Source organism: Artibeus jamaicensis, unplaced genomic scaffold (genome assembly GCF_021234435.1).
Source record: "Artibeus jamaicensis isolate MK-2021 breed Jamaican fruit bat unplaced genomic scaffold, CSHL_Jam_final contig_787, whole genome shotgun sequence".
In the NCBI taxonomy this organism is placed as follows: domain Eukaryota; kingdom Metazoa; phylum Chordata; class Mammalia; order Chiroptera; family Phyllostomidae; genus Artibeus; species Artibeus jamaicensis.
Window position 1 is genome coordinate 3614442 of NW_026521972.1, and position 18476 is coordinate 3632917.

At 36.0% G+C, this 18476-nt stretch overlaps 1 protein-coding gene across 1 annotated transcript in view; it reads right to left on the minus strand.

The window, feature by feature from the left end:
• Window positions 1-2870: 2870 nt before the first annotated feature.
• Window positions 2871-18476, minus strand: part of SEMA3D (semaphorin 3D) — a 200374-nt gene continuing 184768 nt past the window's right edge. Inside the window, exons 17-18 of the mRNA XM_037129036.2 lie at window positions 14026-14165; window positions 2871-7300 (exon numbers count right to left, since the gene is read on the minus strand). Of these exons, the coding sequence (XP_036984931.2) occupies window positions 6881-7300; window positions 14026-14165 (560 nt within the window). The 3' untranslated portion in view covers window positions 2871-6880. The remainder of the gene's footprint in view (window positions 7301-14025; window positions 14166-18476) is intronic.

The following is an 18476-nucleotide window of genomic DNA, read 5'->3' on the forward strand; positions in this document are numbered from 1 at the left end:
CCAAGAGTAATTTGTTTCAATATATTAAAAGCTTAGTGGGACACGGTCCATTAAACAACCCTTTTCCTGATTCTAAATGATAACTTCCCATCTGGTAAATTGGTTTCATTTTCTTCTTATCCAAGTTTATGTACTTTAATAGTCTGAACATGCCCCCTTATACTTCTACAATATGTATTTAAATAGACTAATCTGTCACTGACAGAAGCCAACGAAAATGAGAGTTTGCAAAAGGCAGAATTGGAGGCTAAATTTTGGTCCACATAAACAAAACATCCATAGTTAATTAAAATTATGAATTAATTTGATATAGAGCCTTTCCTGTAAAAAAATAATTTGTGGGATCATAAAAAGACACTTTGCTAGATATAAATATTTCTCTTCTCTCTCCAGGTTACCTAAAGAGCGTATGTTGGTTTGTATATTTAATATGTAAGCCAGAAAGAAGAAACTATATGTTTTAAACATAACCTTGAACAGTGTCCAATCCAAAAAAGGGCCAACTCAGCAGTTTGGTGTCTTTAGGCATATTAAGCACATAGTTCCATCTCCTAGATGCCTTAGGCATTTCCATAGCAATCAAGTGTTGCTCTGAAAACGAGGCATTATCTCAGGGTTCCGTAGGCTTAACATGGTTCTAGTTGTCATGTTTTAGGAGTAATCATGGCATCTAAGAAGCCCATAATGTAAGAGTAACTGGAAATAGAAGGCTGCATCTATTATGATGGCTGAATATCTAATATTTTGATTCTTAGTCTTTTCTCTCTTTCTCTTTCTCTTTAGAATTTACTACTGAATATTTTTTAAATTGAGATTTAGATCCTTAATCTCCTTTTTTATTTTGAAATAATTCAAGTGCACAGAATTTTGTTGAGAGTAATATGTTTAAATTGTAATCCAATGCCCAACTTCATCAAATGTTTACATTTATATATACCAAATATATGTAACATAATGTAAATATAACAGTGGGTTTAGATATGTTTTAAATAAATAAAACATTAGTCAAACAATTGCTGCTCCTGTGTCCCCACTCTTATTTCTTAGAAGAGAATCTACTTCGAATCTGATGCTTAACTTTTCCAGAAGTGCTTTTTTATGTTTACTACTTGCATATGAATGTATACATGCAGAAGCAGTATCACTTGCCTCTTTAAACTTGATATGTCCACTATCATTCTGTTTGCATGCCCGCGCCACTGGATTCTACTCATGCAGCGTTATGTCCCTGACACTTTCCTATGCTGACGCATGCAGCTCTTTTTTTCCCATTTAAACTTCTGTATCCATTAAGTCACTATATGTGAATTAATCCATTGTTTTTTTGTAGCACACATATATTTTTTCTATTATAATTAATCCTACAACAAATACTTTTTAAAGTGTCTATCATTGCACACGTGGAGGAGGTCCTCAAGGGTACATACTTAGTTGTGAGAAGTCGGTTCTTGGAGCAGGCTTTTTAACTTCATTTTTTAAGTGTGTGCATTTTGAACTTCATTGGATATTGCCAAATTGGCCTCCAATGTGTGTTTATGCCAATATATACACAAGGGAAAAGTGTATGAGCTTCTGAAACAAACAATAAATTATTTGCTGTTTCATTTTTCTGGGCAAGTTTTTTGGATTAGTAAGTAATGTTAATGCAGATAAGTTGTATTGTTATAAATACTTTGATTCTCAACATAAATGCTAGACTTATTTTCTTTAGTTCTGGAAATCATTCATGTATCTTTCTATATTGAAAAAATACAACTGGAATTTTCTTAATTATTAATCTTGTGTTGCATCTTATTTAAAGTAACAGCTTGGACACAATCTAGGGCTGATGAATGTCCTATATACAATTCTTTTTTCTCTTAAAGATTATGTTTCACTGTAAACTCTCATGTTTGAATCTTGTCAGAAAATTTGACATTTCTCTATGGAATATCTCTGTAAGTTATTTCATTGCCAGGTCTGGGGAGATGTTATAGTGATAACATCTGTTTGTGTGTACAAACTGTCCTTCATGTTATGATAGACAGAGCACCAGGGAGTCTCTCTCCCCCATTGGCCAAGATGGTGGCAGGGAAGGGTCTTACCCTGAGTACTGGTACAGAAAGCTAGAAATACAAATGCATAGGGCCCCCAGCAGCCAAAGCTAGCAGGATACTTTGGATGGGGAAAAAGCCCTCCCCTCCTTATCCTTATAAGAACTGTGGGGTAGCCCTGACTGGCGTGGCCCGGTCGGTTGGGCGTCATTCTGCAAAGCGAAAGGTCAGCGGTCTATCCCCAATCAGGGCGCATGCTTGGGTTGTGAGATTTTTACCAGTCAGCACACTAGGCGACCTGTTGATGTCTCTCTCTCTCTCCCTCCCTTCCCCTCTCTCTAAAAAGAAGTAAATAAAATATTTTTTTAAAGGAACTGTACGCTTGAGCAGGAAGACGAGTTAGTCAGAGGCAGGAGTCCACCATTCTCCTAGGTTGTGCAGCATCCGAAAAGAACCTCAGTCCTTTTGCCCCAAAACCTGCCTCATAAATTTGGCTTCCTCATAAATTTGGCAGGAAGCCAAATGTCCATCTTGCTCAGTTATGTTGTGTGTACAAAATTGGCAAGAAATATGAATTTCCCTAGAAGAAATTTAAGAAATTTTTATACAGCAAGCAAAACCAAACCCTCAGCTTATTCCTTTAATAAATTATACTCCTAAAATAAATATATAGATGAGTATTCTAACACACAGGATAGTAATTGGAAAACTTAAAAGTACTAGTTACCTGTGATAATAATGTTCATATTAGTCCACTGAAGTCTAATTTAAATTTCAGTAAAACTTAACAATATAATTGTATTAATTAGGGACAGCCACTTATTTATTTTTTCATAAAGGAAACTATTGTGAACTTACAGTGCAGAATGCATCTACTGATAATTGTCAGGAAATATTTTCTTTGGTCATTTTATGCATAAAATTTGGTTTCCATGTTCAGGGGTATGGAAACAAAACGTGCACGCAAACCAACATTCTATTTACCACCATAGAATATGAATGTTTGTGTTTTATTATAATACAACCAAAATATACATTTAACAAGTTTCAATTATTTTAGATTAGAAGACTACATTTCTCTGAAAATAGAAAAACTATAAATTTAAAATTGATTGCTAAGCACTTAACAATATCAGAATTAAATTATACAATGAACTGACAGATTATTGCCCTTTCCCAAAAAATCATCCATAGTAAACTTACCATAAATACTTTATAATACAAAATATCTAACTGAGAGGTATAAGTCACGTACATGCTCCTGCCTTTGCATGTCGGTATGTAGCTCTTGGAATTTTAGATCTTTTTTTTTAACCTGACATGAAGCTAATTTTTTTAAATATTGCGGTCTTCTGTAAGAACAATATCTTTCTATAAAAACATTTTAAATATCTCCTTTTTCCCTAAACTTCATTCCCAATAAAGTGGATCAATGCTGGTACATTGTCTAAGAGAAATGTAACAGTTTAAACAGAAGCCATTTCAGTTTTTAATTCCATTTGCATTGATGATGTCAATGAAATATATTTAAGTTCAGAATATCAGTGTTAAATGAATGCTTTTGTTCAATTTTCTATTTTGTAAATGTTTTGTAGTATTTTTAAAATTTAAATTGGATAACATTGAAAAGGAGGCACTGGCCACTGCAAACTCTTGTGTTTGTTTAGACTGTACATCCAGCAGGAACAAAACTTAATAGCATATGAAGAACCAAAATATAGATAGAAGGCAACCGAGATTTCTGTGGTAATAACAGTTCTCTACTATGGCTTTGTAAATTTCTAAGTTTCTCTATGACTATTTTTCCTTCTCGTAAGTAATTTGATTGGTTTTCAAAAATGTTATTCAAAAACGTGAATGCAGTATTTTGAGCTCTTTGGGGTGGAGGAAGGGTTCTACATAAATTAATTACCCAACAATCCATTGTTAAACAAACTCTTTAAATTCTGAATTAACTGAATGTAAATGAATGCAGACAGGCGGGCTTCCCTGTAGCAGCAGGAGTAGCTGCAACGAAATGCAGGCAGGAGTATGCAAGTCAAAGACACAAGTATTCCCAATAAGGAAGGAAAATATGAGTCCAGGAATAAACAGAGACATTCCAAGACCTCTGCTTAAAGGGCTGTTTTTGAAGCAAATATATTGGAAATGTTGATGATAGTTTCATTTTTTTATTATTTCAAAGAGTTTGGTAAAAAATCTTCAGTCATATGGTAGAAGTATATATTGTATATTGTATCTTGTGTTACACTTAATATATTCACACTGTTCCTCAAGTGTTCTAGGCAATTAAAGAGTTAAAAAATTAAATGTCGCTTAGATATGCTCTATCATTATAAATACACATAAATCTTTGTCCATATGGTTTTTCAATGATATGACATTTTATTTTACTAAAATATTTCAAATATATTTAAGTAATTATCATAAATTAATAGTTTTAGATTAAAAGCAGCCAGAATATTAGCTGAAAAAATTTTTTAAATGTTTACAAAATTTTATCTGAATAACCATGATAAGAAAAAATTTAAAAATGGCTTGGACATTTATATTTGTAAAAAAAAAAAACAAACTTATTTTCACAAGTCAATCATTGAGCTTCATGTAATTTTTTGAAGCCATTCATAATTTGATCATTACTGTCTGATGTATAAATATGTGGGAATCTTTAAAAATAAAACATACTCCCACTTATTTACTTTGACCTTGCTATGGGTTTGTGGACCATTTTAACCAAGGAAACCAATAGTTACAAACACTCTTATAATGGTATTTAATTATCAGTCTCATCTTAACACAACTATTATGAATTATTTTTTTAAGACTGATTTGTCTGGTTTGCTTTTTTATAAACCTAAGTTTCACATCCTTACATTTTCTTACACAGAATCATCAACAAATATTTATGAATTTCACACCAAAGGGGGACTTAACCTCATATATCAGTGTGACTACTTTGAGATAGGTAAGTAATGTGAGTAAAATGAATGTGTGATAGAATGTTGTGAATGCAAAGCCAGTCATAGACATGACATTGAACGCAGTGATAAGGTGCCCTCTAGTCACATGAATTCTCACAGGCTTTTCTTTCAAGACACACAGAATGCATGAGAAACGAGCAATGTCTGCTATTTAGTTTTCTGAAAAGCTGCCTTCCATGTGAGGAAGTGACTAATTTTTCATTTCACACTAAAACGGGCGTGAAAAGGCAAAACAGAAGAGGGCTGAGGGTTTTGTGTTTTAGAAGGAAAGGTGAGTCCTGCCTAACTGTGCAGAAAACATACCATGCATATTCAGAGGTAAACTCAAACTAGAAATATTTGAAAGTGCTAACAAAAATATGAAAGACGTTTATGTTGTGAGTTTCTTTTCTTTACATGTAGTAGGCTTATTTATTATTAAATTACTAAAAGAACGTTACTTGAATTACAGCATATAATCTCAGAAATGCAAAAAAATGGTGTGGAAAAAAAAGATGTCAAAGAGTTAACTTAACCCTTTCCGTTGTCATTTTTTTGCATTTGTTCTATTATTTAACAATATATCTCCCTGATCCCCACCACTAATATCTACCTAACTCTATCTCTATGTATGTATATATTGTTTTTTCTATTCACTCAAATAAAATCCCATAATCCAATATGCAAGACAATAAAGGCAGTAAATGGAAATAATTTATAGAGTAGGATGAATTTTTAGAAAAAAGATAGTACTAAAATCCCCTTGGTTGTAAATAAACTTGTGTTCATTCTTCCCATGATCCTTTGGAAAATTTACTTTTTCTCAGACTTTGCCTAGCAGTTTTTCATAATCTAGAATTTTTTAAACAGATGGATTATAAATTGGCAGCTACTTATACTCTGGTGAATTCAGCAACATTACATCTCACCCAGTTTATTTGTGACTATTCTTCCTCTTTATGGGGACATGAATTTTCCCCAGAGCCAGAATTTATAGCTGTCTTTCCGTCTCTTAACGAATCCCATCTGCATGCCTTCCCATTAGGATGCAGTGCGCATCATGACGTTTCCCTTATTTTATTAAAATGTTTTTCCCTATCTTCCTTAAATATTTATCAGGCATTCTGTCCCTGTAAGGCTCAGCGTATAATCTAAAAACACATAACTGAGCACCAACTTCTCACTGTGAACTGGTTTCCCTTGGTAAGTCACAGGGAATCCTGGGAGGAATTACCCTTCAGTAAATCAGTGCTATAGTAAACTAAATACCCCTGTGCTCTGAAAAAAATTAATGTACCTCTCCAAATTCCTAAACTGTGCGCTGAGAGTGAATGGCTCACTGGGGAAGTTCCTGTTGGTAAGTGAATGGTCTGAACCTGTGTCTTCTCTCCGACTCCTACCACAAGGTGGCCGGTTCCGGAGTGGAACGACAGGTCTGTTCACAAGGACACACAGCACAACAGCATGGAGAACTCTGTGCTTAAGGGCCATGCGAGGGAACCGAAGCTCCTTAGTACATTATCAAATGCGATGTTTGCTTAGCTTCCTTATGTACATGACAACATAAATTCAAAAACTCAGGACAGAAAACATTTACAAATGTGAAGTCCCTATTTGAGGATGATTCTGATACACTGCCGGTACGAGTTTAGTTCTTGGAGAACTAACTGGTTCAGATGACTGGTTTGCCCTTCCTATGCCATAGTCAGTCTTACTCAGTCTTACTCAGATTATTACACAGACCATACACAGTCTTACTCAGATTATTTTTCTCGTGCCTAAGCCAACCTCCACGGAAAACTTGAATGAGTAAGTATAAGGGATGTACAAAACAGAAGACAGTACTTTTTCAGGTAAAGAATTCTTCTCTTGAAATTAAATAGAACACTACGTGGCCACCGCTCTAGGAAGCTCATCTCTGTGATGTCTCCGATTCCGTTTCTTTTTCATTTCCTGCATGTGCTTCCACTTTGGGCCGCCCTTGTTCCGCTGTCTCCGCTTCTCCCGGTGCCACATCTGTTCGCAGTACTGGTCGAGGCTGAAGTTTGGGCTGCTAAGGATCTGGATGTAGTCTTTGTATCTCAACCGTGACTCAGCCAACAGATCCTTGACCTGCCCCTCCTCATGCTCTGCCCTCTGGGTATTCTCCATCTGTTCGTTTTCAATGACATTCAGAGTCAGCTTCACTATGGTGTGGATAAAAGTGTGCTCCTGTGCTTTGCAGTAATACATCCCAGAGTCCTTCTTCTGCAAACTTCGAATCAGTAGCCCATATTCTGTTTTGATGATCCTTTCATCGGGTTTCAACTGCAGAATTGGAAAAATGTAGGTAATAAATTAAAAACAGAGAGGGCTATGAGCAAATGAAAACAGGCTACATAGTTTTGCTTAGATGAACCTAAAAGATATACTCCCTGTCTCTCCGTCATAGAGCATAATATCATCAGCCATAGTGAAAGAGAGTAAAAAACTCAACAACAGCCCCAAAGGTACATGTTAGCATCTCCAGATGCCTCGTTGAACAGTTGGAATACAGCAAATTTTTCTTCCAGTCCACAGATAGGAATGAAAAGCTTTTAAAAATACTAATGAAGGGAAACTGGAAGCCCTCAGCTGACCACCTTGAGGGAGATCTCAGATGCCAACTGGTGTTCTAACAATTTCAGAGCTAAAAAGTGACATTGATAGTCACGTGTGGAAAAACAATTTTAGTGCACGCTACTACTTAGTGTAGAACAGAAGGACGGTTTCAAAGAAATTTACTCTGTTTTCTAGATATCGCCAAATAAATGACCTGAACTGCATGAGGAAACTCTAAGTAGTGGCTTGTTAGAAGTCAAGGAGAAAGGCGTGGGTGCAGCCTTTTAAATGTTAGAGACGTAAGTGAGCAGGACCGTAGTCAGAAGGTTGGCAACATTTAAAGCTGAATTTCCCTTTTTACTCTGGATTGAATTTTGATACTGTATGCACATACGATACTTCAGACTATGTCATTTGTGGAAATATTTGCCATACCTCGATTGACTATACCGTGGTAATGTGATTTCCAGTGTGAGAACGCTCAATGAACGCAAAGCACCTCCCCTGAAATGTGACGCTCTTTACCCTTTGAAGCAACACCACTGAAAGCAATTCAAACATAGAAGCTTGCCTGGCCCACGATCTGGTGTGAACAGCTAACCTATCTTCGATAAAGCTGAAGGCATGTGTACGGACACAAGAACCCTGTTTAATGTGGAGTATTGGGAAGGGGCTCGGCGTTAAGCAGAATCACAACAACAAAGTCTGGAAGATTTCCAGTTTACACATCTGCCCCTGTATTGTAGACTTTCAGTTGGTGGAAATCAAGGAGGCATGAAGACGACTAAATTCAATTTATTCACAGTGGGTGGACTAGACTCTGCATCTTTATGTGAAAAATATGTAGGAAAAATCTTTCAATTCTGGAAATATAAGAAAAGGAAAAGAAACATCTCTGGCTATCAGTCCAGTTAACTAACAAGTATATGGCCAACCACCCTCTGTGCCAGAGAAGTGCAGCTGGTGGGGGACCACTTGAGGCCAAAGGCAGGTCACAGCTCAGATCCCTGGTTAATGAGGCTGAATGGTCTCCGGCCCTGCCTTAACTCTACACCACTGAATCCACACCATCAGCGTTTTGTTTGTTTGTTTCCCTTATTTTGCCCATGTGGTGAGCTGGGCATGTAGTACTTTTTCTAAAGAATTGATTCAAAAAGGACTAGACATTTCTAAAAGCTATTGTAATACAAACTAACCTTGAACTCACTTCCCTTTTCAGTAACCATAGTAGTCTTGTGCCTAAAATAAATGCATTTAAATAAAAAAGGCCAATAGAAAACAGAAACATTAATCTCAAATTTAACATACTAGATAGATTTTTTATTTTAAATAATTTCTCTGTAGAAATGCTTTTTAAAAATTTAACTGCATCTTAGAACACAAAACGGACTTCATAAGCTTAGGTTCTGGTCCCTATCTGCAAGGCTTCCGATGATAACTCATTTATCTTCCTTGCTTGACCTCTCATTTATCAAGTTGGTGACATAGCATGTGGTGTGTGTGTGGGGGGTGGGGGTGGGGGTGGTAAAAATAAAGCTCTTTGAAGGTTAAAGTGTGAAGTATTATTAGCAACATTACATGTTGCTGGAGAGATGATGTTCTGAAGCCTTTATTTCTATAATTCTCTGATAAAAAATGGCCCGTGGTTTTCTATCATGACAACCAGAGCAGGTAACGTCCTTTCCAGTTCATCCTTGATTTCCTTTCATAAATGGCATTCTTGCTAATGTTTAATCTGTTTAATGTGTCTTTAAAGATTGTCACAGCTCTGACTCCTGCTTTCACTGTTGCCTTTAATCTTTTGCAGAAAGAAATTACGCCTTGGATTTCACAAAAAATATGCAACATTTGGTCATTATTTTTACTATTCTCCTTTTGCATCCTATTTACGTGTCTTCGCTCTGAAGTCTGATTCCCTTCCCTGCCTTCCAGACCACCTCTGTCCCCACAGAACTCAGAGTTTCACAGACAGCTGGCTTTTCATTACTCCGCTGTGATCCTTCACCTTTCCTTTCTTCCACGGAATGTTCAATTTTCCTTTGGTTTTTGACCTAGGGATATAACACCTGCTTTAATAAATTTTAGGCTTTCTAAATTTACTTAATATCCATTAGGTTGTTTAAGTGATTTTTTTCTAAAATTTCAAAATATGAAATGGTGTCTCTAACAGAATACATTTTGAATTGACATCTGTTCATAGGACTCTTGCAATCTAGAGATAGAAATCTGTGACCCAGAAATTAAGTGGCTGATTAACATTTGCCTCCCTCACATTCTCACTGCAATGCTTTCATCCCGTACTGGAAGAGGATGCATTATGCAGACTGTATCTCGACGGTGAAATGTCAGCAGAGTCAATTTAGAAGATTCAGCTCCTCTGCAGAGAGATAATGCAATCTCTGGCCACTAATTTAAACTCAGGAAATTTTCTTCACTCCAAAAGTGATAAGTAAAAACTGCTCAGGTTTACAAATCAAAACCATGCTTGAACTGGGGTCAATGATGTATTTGCCTATGTGAACAAGGATAATATCTTCAGCATTATTAAATCTAGACCTCCGACGAAGGGCAATTCATATAAAACGAGAGCAGTACAAAGGACACTTAGTACCTAAGCAGCAGGTAAAGGTCAGGGACTTCACTCTCTGATAATAGCAGCCTAATGGTAAGTCTTTTGAGAATTCACCTGTCATTTCTTTCATAGCTAAAGCCCTGTGCATGTCTTAGATGTGACTGGGGCTTCAAGAACATCTCCTTTCTTCAACCAGTGAAGGAGACACACATGCAAAAATAGATCTGAGGCAACTGGCTCATTATTTAAAAGAAAAAATATTGAATTTATGCGTAACTAACTCCTAGATTCATTTAATATCTTTCAGTAAAGATATATATAAAATGCAAATTGTAATTTTCAAAATAAAATTATAAAATAACTAGAATACATTTATTTTGTGTTTCATTGGATAAGGGATTTCTAAGCATAAGAGAGACGTCCTACAGACATTAATTAATATATTTTTATGTTATAAATAAAATTTATACAACTTTTATATGTTTGAAACAAAATATTTTAGCAATAACAATAAAAAGTCACTTCTAATATGTAGAACATTCAAATGTTAATATCTGTAGTATATAAAGGATTGACAAAGTAATTTTTAAATAAATACATTGACTTAAAACAAGCAAATGATAGGGCAATTCAAATGCAACTGAAATAAGTACCAAGAAACACCAGGGGTAGTTCACATGCGTTAATAGTCAAAGAGATAAACATTAACATACTATATTTTTTATATCAAACTAGTAATGATGGTTTTAAATTATAATATAAAATTTTGCCTCAGGGGTTCAGAAAAGGCACTGGTATGGTGATTTTGATGGGAAATTGGGAACATATAGTTGTTTATCCCAAGCCATAAAAAAAATTAAAGCCTCCAACTCATTTATTTTTCTTCTGTTTGTTCTAAAAGTAGAGAAAGATTTAGATATATGGAAGTGTATTACTTTTTTAAAAAGAGAAAACATGAGTTATGTAAATAAAACAAGGAACATTAATGAAGACTGTAGCATCAGGGCTGTGGGGGTGGGGAGTGAGAAATACGGTATTAAAATTGAATAACAAGGGATAATTCTCATAAGTAAGAGTTAGGGAGGAAAATGCTAGAAAAGATGTCAAAATATAGCACTATCGTGCTTATTATCTATGTTTAGAGGCTCCATAGTTCTTTATGTGTTACTCTATTTTCAAAACCATTAATATTACTTTTATAATAAAAAGAAAATAAAACTAAGATTTATGAAGAGAAAAAATGCAAATAGTTGAGGAGGCTTTATAAAATATTTTTTAAATCCCCAGAAAACCTACTACCCTAAACGGCACGAGGTATTGTATCTTTTATTCATTCAGATCCCAAAGTTTAACAGAAGCTTGGGACTGCCGATGAACCCACTAGTTGTAGCAAAAACATCATTCGTTTCCAGCCGGGCTTTATAAGAAAGTCAGCAGACAACAGGGTCATGACCTCCCCAACCGCACCCAACTGTGAAACAGCTCAGCAAGGAAATGCTCTCCTCTCGGCAGAGAACAACCTGGCGACAGCTCCGTGCCACGGGAGGTCCCGGTCCCTCCCTCAGGCTTTTTTTCAGTGGAGGAAAGATTACAAACCATGACCTTCTTGGGAAGGAGCAGAAGGTACCCTGCTGGGAAAAATATTTCAAATCTAGTCTGGATTCTGCCCCTTTCCTCAGTTCAGGAAGTAGTATGGCAGATTCTGAGCTTGGTATGACCAGCCATGTACGAAGATAAATGGAAATACCATTTGAAATATTACAGCTAAGATACTTTTAAGTAAAATTTAATAAATATACTATTTCTGCTCCATTGAAATTCATGGAGCATGGTACCACCGTGGCTGTGTGATATACTGTTAAAAGGTAAATTAAAGTAATGCATAGCATTTTCAGGCATATGAAAGATGTGAATGTAAACACTCAAAGTCAAATGCGTGTCTCTATAACTTGGAGTTAACCATACAAAGTACCATTTCTCTTTAAAAAGACAGATTAAGTTTGCTATTGAGGGAAATCATTATTAATTTTTTTTATTTCACTGAAAAATTAAAATACTGTTTTGAGACATTTAAAAATAAAATATTGCAATGTTTCTAAAGAAAATCTTCATGCTAAAAAACCTCACATAACATTCTTCTAATATTTTTTGGATAAAGAGCAAAGGATTATGTGTTGAAATTAAATAAACATGTCAGATAATATTTCAATATATAGTAGTAAATAGGACGCTTTAAGTATTAGGATAAATGTGGATGTCATATCTTAGAATTTATGGATGTTAACAATAATGAAGAAGCAGGTTTTATTGGAGCAATTTGACAGAACATAGAATAAAGTTATTCCCTTGGAATTAAGTATGTTATATCATCACTTTGATATAAAACACCATTCTTAAAGATCTCCAATGAAAAATGATGTTAACTTTTTAATGAAATGGTGGAACATACCTTTAAGCCAATTTTTATGATGAAATTTGATTCATTTATTCAAGTTTTCCTGACCTCAGCACTACTGAACCCGGGGCCAGACAACTCACAGTTGTGGAACACTGAGCGTGGCAGAACGTCTAGCCCAGCCTGGACCGTGGCCCACTGGCACCCTCCCCTTCCCACCCAGCTTGTGACGACCCAAAATGTTGCCAAATGTTTACATTCTGGGAGCAAAAGCCCCTGAGGTTGAGAACCACTGTTCTATAGTCATGTTTAATTGATGAAGTATACTATTTTAAATGTTTATAGAAGAATCAAGGAGGCTGGTATTTTAGTGAACATGTGGCCCACCTCCTTCTATGACAGAAACAAAGTGTTAGAGAAGTTACAACCTGCTCATAAATCCTCAGCAGTCAAGCTAAACACGTGACCAGTGCCATCTGAGAGCCCTCCCTGAGAGAGAGCACCTGTAATTCCATCCGTGCATTTTACACTTGTGAGGAATGCTCTGCTTTGCAATTCACATTCCTATATGTATTTTCTCACTTTATGTTCACAATAACTTTTGAAATCCTTTTGTTCACACTATAACATTTTGGCCCAAAGGGGCTCTGTGGTATGACCAAAGGAATTCTGAATTCTGGGCCCATCCCTTCACTCATTAGAGTGTCCTTAGTTTAATACTGGGAATTTCAGAAGTCTAGATTATCAGTGATTTCTCTTAGGCACTGAAATAGAAAAAAAAAGTCTGCCAATGAACCTTTTTTTCATGACATTCAAATGATATTAATACAGGGTTTCTCAGAGAACCCAAACTTATCCCATTAAATTCCTATCTTCAGACCTCACAGAATCTGTGATATATTTCAACCACACATGTGTTAAAACAACTGAACCAGAAAAAAGTCAAAAGATGAATAGAATATTCATATTACTTTTCCCTCTATCAATTTAATTTTAATATATGAGTGAAAATGTACATATGTCCAGATACCCAACTCCTTATAAAATATTTGTTTCATTTCTTTTTTATACATACTTGACATGCTATTTTATGATCTACACAGAACACAATTTGAGCTAAAATTTAGCCACTGTGCTATGGTGTGGGGGAAATACTGTCTTCTTGTTCCTAATCAAGGAATTGTTCTAAAATATAGACAATCTACAAGAAGTAAAAATTTGAAAAATATCATATACATTTATTTTAAACATTTAATCTGCTTTTAAATATATGTTATTAACACATTTGTATTCAGCTGGCCTATTCTTATCTCAAAGGCAGTTACCTTTGGGGTTAGTGAGCATAAGCTGTCATTTTCTTTTTTACCAGATAGTGATGAGAGCACCATATGGCTCTAAGAGTTGAACACATCTCTCAGAGCCAATGCTTGATTTAAGTTTCTCTCGTTTCCCTCGAGGTGAGCTTTTCCGACGACTGTGCCTTACCTCCTCTCGGTGTTCATCTCCTGACCGCTGGATATACCACTTAATAGATGCTTGTTGGGATTTAGGTATACATTCCAGAAAGGTTGAATTAAACTCAATGCCAAAAATCACCTTTTCATCAGCAGCTTCATGAGTAATGCCTGGAAAGCAAACATGGAATAGGAGATTAACCTTGACCCGATTTTAAAAGCAATGGGAAAATAGACTGATTTAGAACAGATGCCATGTGGGAAAGATTCGTACACATTATTAAAGAGAAAGGAAATTCATGTTAAAATGTTGTTACCTAAGAGTCAAATATTATCTAATAGATTGATTTTTAAAACTCTATCCCTGCCTTGAAATTTTCACTCTTTTGTCAATATACCAACTATTTGTGATTGTCTTTTTAAAAGAAGAATTGACAAAGTCTAAGTCTAAACATTAAGTCTCTTTCTCTGAGCTGAACTGAGTAAACCACTGACATCTTTTACTGTTTTAACACCTTTTAATTTGTATAAAATATAACCAATTTGTAGATAGTTATGGAGGAATAATTTATTCCATCTTGAAAGAGAAATTCTATCAATTGGTTCACAGAGCTGACATTTAAGATACTTGATGTCAGAAAAGCAGCATAGCGGTCTACACCTGATGAAATCCTATGATGATGGTAACTTAGATGCTCTAATACTCAGAGTCAGAATCTCATCTATATTATCTACCAAAGTACAGGGCGGCACAAAAGTAGGTTCAGAGGTGTGAATAACTGAAATACAGTTTATTCTTGTTTTGTCATTTATTAACTGTTGTACTATTTTCCATACAAACAACTGTAAATCTATGTTTGCCCTACCTGTATGTTCTCTTTTATCCAAAGAGATACTTTAGCCCAACATTCACTTGCTATAAGATAGTTAAACGGGGTGCTATGGGAGCAGTGTCTTAGACACCTTTTTCTTGTAAATCATCTGCACCATCTGAAATGCATTCCATCCAGAGTAGCCAAAGGCTGTGTCCCATGTGTGATCTAAGATCTGCGCTCAAATTTGATCAGATAAAAAATGACGGCTGTTCAGCCTGGCCCAAACATGCACTTTTTCATTATCTACTCAGATGTCTCAATTCTGCAGATGGGCAAAAAGCAGAGTAAAGCTTAAGGGACCTGAGTGAATCCTAAATCTAAGCACACAAAATTAACAGCAAATAGCATGAATGCACATACATCCGTTGGTAAGGCTTCTTTTCAAGAAACTTCTTTTGAAGTTATTTGTATTTTACCAGCGATGGGTAAGTGAAGCAGGCTGACACCATTGTGGTCTGTCTATAATCTAACCTTCAAAATGTGTGGATTCCACTTGAAATCTGTAATCTATCTACTACCTCTGCCAATTCAACAGATTTTTAACTACAGTTTTCACAGTTAATAAATTCCTAAGGCACACAAAGATCAGCAGTGCAGATCTGGAGACAAAGAAGTGCATCACTTCATAGCAACAGACAGTCCTCCTGAGCAAAGGGAGTCCAGGAACCAATCAGGGAGGATGCGGAGTGACCCCGAGGTGATAGGCAAGGGCCCAGGAGACACTCAATGAGAATGATTCGGCCAAAGAATTAGTCAGTTTATTAAAAGATAAATTAGCAAAATAGCTAACTGCATGAAATCCTTTTTCAAATCAGTAAAAATAGTGACCTTTAGACACAAAGTCATCATTTTGACTGCAAATAATTTTATTATTTGTTTTATTTCTGAGTTTTAAATTTCTTATTTTAAATTTTAAAATATATGCATATATGTATATATGCAGGTATAATGTGTGCAGACATATATATTATATCATGTTCTATTACTATCAATTTTTAAAAGTGCAAAAGTTGCTTACCATAATGTTTTAAAATAGCATATCTCCTCATTAAGTGTATAATAATCTTGAAGATAATATTTTAATCTTCTAGATTGCAGTCAAAAAATATTTTTCATCATTAAATATCTGGAATATTTTTATAACAAATAAATGACATGGCACTGGAGCCATGTATTAGTCACTTCAGCAAGATTAGATGTCTTTAGCCCTGGCTGGTGTGGCTCAGTGGATTGAGTGCTGGCCTGTGAACCAAAGGGTCACCAGTTCAATTCCCAGTCTAGGGCACATGCCTGGGTTATGGGCCAGGTCCTTAGTAAGGGCTGCATAAGAGGCAACTACACATTGATGTTTCTCTCCCTCTCTTTCTCCCATCCTTCCCCTCTGTCTACAAATTAATAAATAATTTTTTAAATGATAGAATTAAGTGATGTGACAATGAAGCTATGTGGACACCAGAAGAGTTCTTCAGGTACAGAGGAAACAAATGCACACAGAGCTGAGGGAGGAACCAGATTGGTGCTTTTGAAATGGAGAAAGACAGTGAACGGGATGTAGACTGAGGGATGCAAGCGTGCAACAGGGAAACCAAGTGAGCAGAGACAGGGAGAGATGGTAGATTCAGTTAGGCTGGTACCTACAGAGGCAGTAAGAACTAGCTGTGGCCACGGAGCCAAATGGCCTTACTGAGAGGTTAATGATAGGATGTGAAAGAAAGAGAAGAATCAAGAAATGACTCTAGCTGCTTTTTTGACCTAAGCAGTTGGGTGAATTGTGGTTCTACATATTAAAATGGGAAATTTGACAGAACAGTAAAATTTTGAGAAGGAGCAGGGATTCTCTGGCAGATATAATTTCACATGATTTTTAGGCATCTAAGATGGGTTTTTTGAATAGGCATACAAGTCTTGTACACAGAGAAAGTTCAGAACTAGACTATGAATTTGGGAGTACTGCAGAATCGACATTGATGGTACCAGGCAGTGAGCAGGCAGAGACTGGATGTTTAGGTGGTAGATGAAAAAGAAACTTAAGAATACTCAGAAGGAGCAACCTATAAGATAAGGAGAGAATCAGACAGATGTGGTGCCACAAACTTAGGTGTGCTGGGACACCATCTCTGAAAATAAAAAGCCCTGAGCCCTAGTGTATGCTGGTTTTCCTGGTATAAAAATGCCCACCATGGCTGATTCAAACGCCCAGTGGTTTAAAACCAGCTCACCAATTTCCTAAACCATCAGAGCCCAGTTCTCGTGTGGCCACAAGAACCAGCTCCAGCACATTACTGCGTGGAAGTCAAGTAATGAGACTGTTTCAAGGAAAAAAGAATGAGAGAGTAAATAAAAATGGGAACCGAAAATTGGCCATTGCATTTGGCAAGGATGAAATTGCTGGTGACCTTGATAACAAATGGATCAGGTCAAGTGATGGTGATGATGAGGAAAGCCTGTGTGCAGTGGGTTAGAGCGGAAATGGGAGATACGCTGTATGGCAAAGTGGAGTCAAAAACTGTGAGTGCCTCAGTTGTGTTATTTATCTCTTCAGAACTTTATCATTACCTGACATGGCACACGTTTTACTTGTTTTTATGTTTATCGCCTGTTCCCTCCCCCTAATACACACTTGAATAGGAATTCCATGAATGCAGATTGTTTCCTTTTTTAATTAAGTTGATTAGGATTGTATTGGTTAATGAAGTTACATAGGTTTCAAGTGTGTAGTTCTACAAATACATCATCTGTACATTGCATTGTGTGCAGATTACTTTGTTTTTTGCTCATTGGCATATTTTCTTCAATGCTTATCATATTTCCTGATGAATCTCACATGCAATAGGGGAAACTGGACACTTATCAATGATTTCTAAATAAAACACTGGGCATGACAGTGAGTCATGTACATACCAGAAAAAGTCAAAATAGGATTCTAGACCAGAGCTTATTTTTCAAAAGAATGAAATTATACATCATAAATAATTCTTATTTCTAAATTTTGAAAATGCTGCAGGGTCCTAAATTACGAACGATAACATTTGGGTTGTTTATTCCATTACGGGGTCGTGACTGCCGATGCGCTGAAGGAGGGCAGCTCCTGCCTTCCCGAGGCGCGGCGTCTGTGCACGAGTGCACACACACTTACAGTTTCTGATGGAGAGCTTGACAGTAGCCAGTAACTAAAGCTCTAGAATATATGATTATAGATTTTTTTCTGTTTATACATTTACTTAACAACCCCCCTCTCTATTCTCCACTTCTCATATTCAGATTTTCAAATTTTTATGAAATTTCCTCTGAACAATACCACCTCTGGTGAGCTCTTTATGCTAAATTTCCTTACCACTAATTGTGCCTTATGACATCTCCCCAAAGAGCTGTAAGCTCTCTAAGGAGTTTCTTTGTCTCGACGTATACATGAGACAATCATATGTACATGCAAGCCACTAATAAATGTTTACTGACTGAATGGAGACTTGAATTAATAAGTGAACAGAAATAACACATAAGCTATCTAAACCTTCTTTCCATGAGGTGCTTAGTCTACACTTCTAATCAACTTTTCTGAGAATTTCGAGTTTCCTCTAAATGCCCATATGTTTTGGGCTATATCCTG